Raw genomic sequence first — 8,460 nt, forward strand, 5'->3', positions numbered from 1 at the left:
TGTTAGCCCCCCCCCCGCCACTGACCGAGCTCGGCCCGTTCCCAGATAACGATCCCGGAGGAGCGACAATCCCGAACCGAAACCACAATCCCGCAAGAACGAGAGCCCGAGGGAAAGCCAGAGAGAGAGAAAAGAGGAAGAGCCCCTCACTGATATACTGGACATGACGTGATATGATATGGAATACCCCATTGGCATATCTAACTGTCAGTTAAGTTTATTAATGCAAATATTCTTCCCCCCCTTAAATCTTGTGCTTGTGGACTAACAGAACACAAAGTCCTTCACTTCCAGTGACAAAAATGTAAACATTGGTACGTTATCAATGTCTCTCACAGGCTGCAAACCAAAATATCACTCTTCTAATTAATAAAAAGAAAAACCAGCTCTATTTCAGCTAAAAACCAGGACAGCACGTAGCACTGTGCTCTGTACCCAGCCATGTCCTGATCCCCAGCAACTCACCTGAGGTACCTCACTCATATTTGTTCCTTCTGTAGATAGACACAGTTAATAAAGGTGGATAAATCATATCTACAATGAGCAGCTGTAAAATTCTCTTTTAATATTACAATGAAAATAGAAATTAACACTATTTTTCCAAATCTCAGACATAGCACTACTATTTTCTTTCCCACTCAGGTGGAAAAGCTGAACTGAGGTGTGCTATCAGCATGTAGAAGAAGCAGATAAAGTGAGCAGTGTCTGGTTTTCTTTGAGTTTGCCAAGTCCATCCCAGGAAGTTAAATGACTAAAGAAGATTTTTTTCCAGAATACAGTGGTAATGGAAGAAATGAAAGGAAGGACTACTGCATCATCTGCCTTGGCTTTGGTGCAAGGTTCAAACGTAATTTCTTTTTCTGCAGAGCACAGAGAACATTAGGCACTCTATTTAAGAGAGAAAAATTGCCATTTTCTAATGGTTGCCATTAGAACACTGAACCACTTACTGTTTTGATGGCGGTTTTATCCTGCTATCAAAGTGTCTTGTGCAAATTCTAATTGGAATAACCCGTGGCTGGACCAGGTGAAAGAGAAAGGACATTCTCTTGTGATTCAATAAAAAGGGGACAGCCTCCTTTTTAACTCCACTTGGATTAGATCTAGTTTCAATTTGTTCAGGGAAGTCATGTTTATTTTCTGGACTTAAGAAGTCACTCTCAGCCTGTCCCTCTGTTGAGCTTGACCTCAAAATTAAGTTTTGTCCAAGGATCCCCAAATACTTCCAAAATTAAAGGTTATTCTTTGAATAACTGATCTTTAATTGAGATGGTTTCTAAAGATTTATCTCCAGCAGTTTAAATTTATTTCATTTTTAATCATTCACATACTAATACATGTTTTGCAGCAAAATCTAGGACAAATTAAATTAATAAATGGTCCAGAACTGCTTGAAGGAAAAAAGAAAAAGAAAAATAAGAAGAGCAACCTCTTTGAAGGCAAAGTCTTTGATTACACCTTTCCTAAACCAACTAGACACATTCTTTCCATGTAATCACATCTCATAGTTTAAGAAAACATGTATAGAAAGGTGTGAAAATTGGAGTCAGTAAGACTACCATGACAACAGCTTAAGGGCAGTGACATATAAGAAAGCACTCTGAGTACCTCTGAATACTCTCATAAGGACAACGGGTATCTGCCCTGTCTTACATCTTGACTCACTGAGCAGATACTGAGCAGAGTCAACACTTACAGGTCAAATTCTTATTAGAGTATTTGAGAAATCAGACCTTAGCCCCAGCATTTGCCATAGGCTGTGACCATCACATTGAAAATTAACTCGCCCCACATCAGGTTTTTCAAACAGAATCTCCATATTTCTTTGATTTTTATCCTTACCTGATTCAGGATGAGTACAGTGATCCAGCATGAACGTAAAAAAGTTGGATAGCTGAGTATGGAAAAGAAAAGAACAAAAACACACTGATCAGTTTAGAGGATCCAACAAGCATTCTCTTTCCTTACTCAGTTACTAGCAATTTAGGGGGGATCTAAGACACTACTGGATGTTCCCATAGCATCAGCTGCAATAATGACACAACACGTGTCATACTACAAAAATGGCTTACTCCTTTCCTTCTCTGCTATTAAGTTATATGTATACATACAATGTCGATCTGCTAAATTCCAGGGCTGTATCAATACTGCTGGGTGTAATTCATCTTCCTCATCATCTGGACTATTTGCCTAGACTTCCTTTGTAGTCCCTAGAAAGAAACTGCTACAATCCAGAAAACTGACTTTAGACACTGGTGCTAGGATGAACACAAAGCCCTAGAAGTTCCTAATTCCCTGTACTGACCCTAAAGGAAGCTTGGGCTGACAGGCTGAGACACTGATGTCTCCCTTGCACGTACCTTGCCTCACAGACATGCCCGCCCACAGGGGGATGACCTACAGGACACAGCTTTGTAGGTAGAAATAACCACATACACATTCCCATTTTGTTTGTGCAACTTCAGTCCCCTGGGGATAACAACTGCTTGTACAGGAAGAATTGAAGATTACAAACCTGTAGTTGATCTTGCTCATCAGCATATTCGATTGACTGAAAGATACTCAGAGAGTAGCGGCGCCTCATCTCTATTCGGGCCATTGTAAAGCGGTACCAGTTCTGGATGAGGACAGCAGCTCTGATGACTGTCAAAACAGAAAGCAGTGGAGCACACACGGATGCAATGTAATGTGCAATGAAAACACACGTGCTACCTTTGTTGGATTTTGCAGACAGATGACAAATTCAGTCCATTGTGCACAGCTGACATTAAGATGAAGCTCTGTAAACTGTCTTCTGGTAATGAGTACACAATGCATTTACTGTTTCTGTATTTGGGTCAGATCCCAAACTAGCTGACTTGCTCAGGTATATATTATTAGAAACCTTCCCCCATTTTGTTGTCCCGAAGACATTACCCATGCAAGAAGTCAGCCATGTTCAGCTGATGGGCAGGAGGTGGGTTTTGGGAAGGTAAGGGAAGGAAGAAGCGCAGCTTGGCCTACCAACAAAATGTATTTACCAAGCTTCAGACTGCAAGCTGTGACGTGGACATTGTTACAACGGTCTGTAACAGCCTCTTTTAACAGAAAGCTTTTGCCTGCACAGCTGTATCATTAAGCCAGCAAAATTCACCCCTTAGGATAAACTGTTAACGAATTATATTGAAGGGCAGAATAGATGCTTAACGAGTTGCTTAAACAGACATGCCAAAAGGCACGCAGCTGTATCTTTGGCTAGCTTGGTGAACAAAGGAACACTCAGCCCAAGAGACATCTGACGTCCCCAATGGGACATGTCAGAAGACCATTTTGGACTACGTGCAGAATACACATCCCACTCAGCACTTTAAGAAGTTGTGTCTACTACTGTCCTAGTATGGAAAACTGCTGGAAACTTCACTGAAGGACAGTCTCCAATACTGTATCTGAGAGTGAAGGGCCTGCTGCCACAGGCCTCAGTCACACCACAAAAAGATCACATTCCCTTAGCTGCTCAGATAAAAGTTTATCAAGCAGAATAACATCTGGTGGCACAAAGAGGTACTGGGGTGGGCATTGCCCTGTGGGGAGAGCTTCTCACACCTATGATGTCAAGCAGGTAGTGCTATAAGAACAGTGGCCACCAGCGAGAGCTGTGCAAGAGGACAGGAGCTCCAGGAGCTGATGCCCACCTGATCCCTCCTCACTATGCTGCCAATCCCCCCTGCTATTTTTGATACCCAAAGGGCAGCAGCTCTCAGGAGCCACGGCGTGAAATGTGGATGGCAGTAGCACTGCCAGCAGGAAGACAAGAGGAAAGGCAGGTAGGTGTGCCCTCAGCATTGTAGGTGATCACTGCAGTTCCATAGACCTGTAGGGAGAAGTGAAAGCAGAAGGCTGGGGGGGGCTGTGCTCAGCCTGAAATAACCATGAGTTTGGGAGAGGAGGAACAGATGAACTCAGCAGTAACTTCTGCTGTTTCACAGAGCTGTGGCTCTCTAGTGCTTTAAGGATGCTTATCCAAAAAGATCAACTAACTTTGAGAAGAGCATTCCTTGGTCACTTGTTAACTGGGTTGGGTTTTTTGTTTGGTTAGTTGGTTGGTTTTTTAAGATAAGCTAGAGAGGAATAAATATACGTTTTATATACTTGGGGTATAAGTGAGTATGGATTTATCATCCAGAGGAGGACACCATTTACTACACAAAATCAGAATAAATTGCAGGTACTGCTTTGAAGATCTAGCAGCTGAAATAATTCAGGCAAATTCAAATCTAGTCATTTGCTTAAATTATGGTCAGAAGGGGACTCTGTATCAACAGGCTTAGCCCTACAGAGCACTAACAGGTGCAGTCAAGAGGCATTACATCCATCACTGCCTAACAGCGAGAGGAAGCCAGAGCACAGGGGTACTGGATCCTACACCTGTCCCAATGCATCCACATCGCCACCACTGTATTCTTGTCTGGCAACAAAAAATAGAGTAAGGTAGGAGGCTGCTCTCAAAACAGATGTCACATTTACTCATTTAAAGTTGAACATAATTCTTTCTTGACTGGTTCTTTACCTCTTTTTCTCTACCTCTTTTTCCCTGTACTCTCAACAGGATACCAGTAAATAAGTCGACAGAACCAGAAACGTCAAGCCTTTTCCTCCAGCCCTGCTGCTAACACCTCACTTCAAGGAGTTTCCTGAGGAACTAACCCTGAATAGCTCAGCATAGGACACAGAAAAAAGTCTTTATGCTTCTGATCTTGGGGGAACAAGTCAAAGCAGCTGCAGGGCAACTCTATCGAAGGTACAAGGACCAAAGGAATACACTGATCTTACTCCCAAGAACTAGAGCTCATTTATGAGCAGATGAACAGATGATCAGGTGAAGCATGGAAAGAAAACTAAGACCTTGTCCTGAATTCCAGAGTCTGACACAATCACCTCTGCATAGCACTGCACATTCATGAAAAAGAAAAAAGAAAAAACGGGAAACTAAAACCAACACTAATGTCTTAATACTAATAAACTTCTATTTTATTACAGTTGCCAAAATGAACAGTTGATACTGAAAAACAAAACAAAATAAGAAATAGCAACCAAGAATTCATACTAATGCTTTCTCTCCCGGCAAAACAGCAAAGAAAAGCTCTGTACTAGAGGGACAACAGTTTACACGAGTTAATTATTTCAGCTGATCACAAATACCAGGAATTTTGAGACTAGGATGAGTGGCACCCCTGAGTGAGAATTTTTTATTTTCTTAAAATGAAGGTTATGCAGGTAAAGAAAAACCTTCATGGAAAAGTGATTCTATTAATAAACTTACTTAATTAAGGAAGCTGTTTTATAAAAATGCTTACAGGTGCCATAATAGCATGCTGTTTGCTTATTGTACCATTCATAAGTATACAGTATAGTTAAAGTGGTAAAGTTTTCTAGTCCAGACAAGGCCAAAATCAGTAAAGACTCCCATCCTATAGATATCACACATATCCTAGAAAAATCCTCCTGCCTGAAGGAAATGTAATCCTTATATGACTAAGAGCATCCTTCGTACCCTACATAAACTCTGAGATGTCTCTTATTTTCTGTCCTTTCTGGAATTCTCCACCACCACAGACCTGAAAGCCTGGCACATCACAGCAAGGCTGTCATCAACTTTTCTGTTTAGAAGAGTACCAAAGGGGCAAAGCACAGCCACCAGCAGAGAAACTGATTTCCAGCATCAGAACCATTAAAGCCCCCCTGGGTTGCTTAATGGTCCTGAAGACTTAATATGGCACAGTTACACTGGTATCACATAAGACAGATGCATATCAACCACTATGGTTAATGTTGCAAATATAACAGAGTATTTCCTGTCATTTTTTTTTAATTGTACTTATTACAGTGCTGTTATTCTCAGGACTGAAGTAGAGCATGATTTTCACACTAGGCTAAACTGCATCTGTAAAAGAAATTGTTTTCAGTTGCAGAAGGTCTCTGCACCAGCAGGTACCTGTTAAATTCATGTTATTAACACATTAGAGGGATGTATAGCCTCAGGCTGCTGATAGAATGATGGTTCAGCATCATTTGACTACTGCTGAAGTGCAGAAAGAATACCATCCAGCAACTGAAGAGGACAAAACATTGTCAATCAAGCACATAAAATCATAAGCCAGCTTTGGGGTAGCGAAGCCTGGCTCCTCACCAATGTGTACTGATGGTTGTAGACCTAGAAAGAGTACCGCTCCTCATGCCCCCTCCAAGCTTTTGCACCCTCAGAAATATTCCCAACTAACTTGTCACCAAGACCTTGCAAGGCACACATATGCATAGCATGCAAACCCAAAGAGGAAGGACTGCTTCACAGTTACAGAAGGGTCTGGAACTCCAGATGTTTCCATTCTACTTCCACTGCTGTGATACAGCACTGATGCTGCTGTAACAGCCAAGTAGTGTACACAAAGCTGAGGACTACTCTTAAACCAGTGAGCTTGGATCCCTGTAGCCATGACTAAGTGCTCCTGCCTCTTAGTCACCAGTTTCCTGTGACTTGTGTCCTGGCTTGGTAGCCAAAAAGAGCCTTCCTTTTCAACCATGGTTGTTCAGCATAATAATCTCTGTGCAGCGCCACGTAACATGGCTCTCAGCAGACCTGTGCTTTAATGACAAACCTTGAAAGAGAACACAAAGGGTCTGAATAAAGGTCTGAGCCAATCCTGGAACCCACCTGCCTGTGCAAAGCCTGCTGTGTTTGTACCAGGGTGTGGTATGATTTGGCCAGGTTGGATGAGGCTTTGAGGCTTAGATCAGGTATTAGGAAGAAATTATTCACTGTGAGGGTGGTGAGACACTGGAACAGGTTGCCCAGAGAAGCTGTGGATGCCCCCTCCCTGGAAGTGTTCAAGGCCAGGCTGGATGAGGCTTTGAGCAACCTGGTCTAGTGGAAGGTGTCCCTGCTGATGGCAGGGGGGTTGGAACTAGATGATCTTTAAGGTCCCTTCCAACCCAAACCATTCTATGATTCTATAAAAGCAGGGTGATGATGCATTAGATTTTTAATCGAATTGAACATTTAAGCAGGTACTGTGGAGACTTTCAACTGACAGCCTCAGTGACTGTCAGGGAGAATTTCAGGCCAGGCACTTGGTATGGCAGAAAATTGATTCTGAAAGTCATTGTAACAGCTCTGCTTTCCTACACGTGCTTCATAATCGGGGTCACCCAGCAGCAAGGAAATTGCAGAAGTTTGCCCAGGAACACTGTGGCGTGAAAAGCCATAAGAGGTCTCTGTCAATACCTTACCCTATTATGCTTTGCCAGTGACAGAGTGAGCACACACACATCTGAAATTTAGCTTCTGTCTCAGATGCTATGAATCTTTTCCAACTCAATCTGTAGATGCTAGAGGTGATCCACAATTGCCTTCTGGCAGCAGCCAGCATCTAAAAGCTATGCACTCTTTTAAAAGAAGAGAGAAAATAATTTTCTCTGAACAAGTATTTTGACAACAGGACTGGGGGAAACTTACCTTGCAACCATCTTCTGGTGTTATAGAGAGAACAACCTCTGACCCTGAAGACAAAAGCAGCACTCACCTTTCTCTGACCTCCTCTCAGCTACAGAACTGCTGCACCCCATGGTTCCAATGATGCTGCCCATCAGTTTTAATTGCTGCTGATACGAAGCGTGTTTCTCTCAGCAGTTAGTGTTACACACATTTCCAGTGTTGTTCCTTCAGTGATGAGGATTATACCCCTCTGGGCTCCTGGGCTCTTCCTAGTGCTCCTAACAGGGAGAGGATTGGGAAGGAGGGAAAGGTTAAAAAAAAAAAAAAAAAAAAAAAAAGTACCTACAGCTCATAACAAATTACTATACAGCACATCCTACACAAACTGGACCTGATGAACCATACTAGGTTTCTTTTTCACATCTGATTACTATCAGCTTGCATTCAAGACAGATTAACTCATTAATTAATACAGTTTATTCCTTACATGTTGGCTGAAAGTTAATGTGCACCAGTGATTTCTTAATCTGAAGCATAGCTATTTAAAGCCTCACTACTAGGGACAAGGGACTACAGAGGCATGTTGCTCTTCATTCACATGATTTGAAAATCAGAACTGCAGAATTTTAAGGACTTTAAATTACATCTGATACTACTGCTAAAAACCCGCCCAAACCTCAGCCCCCTTAACACTCTATTGATTTGAAAAAGTGTCCTAGCACTCCACTTATCACTTTATCCCTCAGTGCCGCCACCACCAAATTTACAAGGAGAGACAGTGCTACAGAAAATTGCTTCACTATCAGATTTCATTTAAATAAACCATCCAATTTTCTGTTGCATTTCTGCTGAATCATTCTAAATAAAAGATCTGGCTTCATTAAATAAATTAACAAAGTACATTTTGCAGTGTGGCCTTTTGGGTTTTTCTCCTGACACTTGCTTGGCTCTTCACTAAATGGTGTAATTCACTAATGCAATGCACTTCCAAA

At 42.0% G+C, this 8,460-nt stretch overlaps 1 protein-coding gene across 1 annotated transcript in view; it reads right to left on the bottom strand.

Annotated features, from left to right (window-relative positions):
- The window catches only part of PPEF1 (protein phosphatase with EF-hand domain 1), a 34,775-nt gene extending 27,155 nt beyond the window's left edge, over positions 1-7,620 (bottom strand). Inside the window, exons 1-4 of the mRNA XM_010163520.1 lie at positions 7,557-7,620; positions 2,516-2,643; positions 1,843-1,894; positions 384-397 (exon numbers count right to left, since the gene is read on the bottom strand). Coding sequence (XP_010161822.1) covers positions 384-397; positions 1,843-1,894; positions 2,516-2,643; positions 7,557-7,620 — 258 coding nt within the window. The remainder of the gene's footprint in view (positions 1-383; positions 398-1,842; positions 1,895-2,515; positions 2,644-7,556) is intronic.
- Positions 7,621-8,460: the final 840 nt, after the last annotated feature.

The sequence above is a fragment of the Antrostomus carolinensis genome, unplaced genomic scaffold (assembly GCF_000700745.2).
Source record: "Antrostomus carolinensis isolate BGI_N321 unplaced genomic scaffold, ASM70074v2 scaffold7612, whole genome shotgun sequence".
NCBI classification, from domain to species: Eukaryota; Metazoa; Chordata; class Aves; order Caprimulgiformes; family Caprimulgidae; genus Antrostomus; species Antrostomus carolinensis.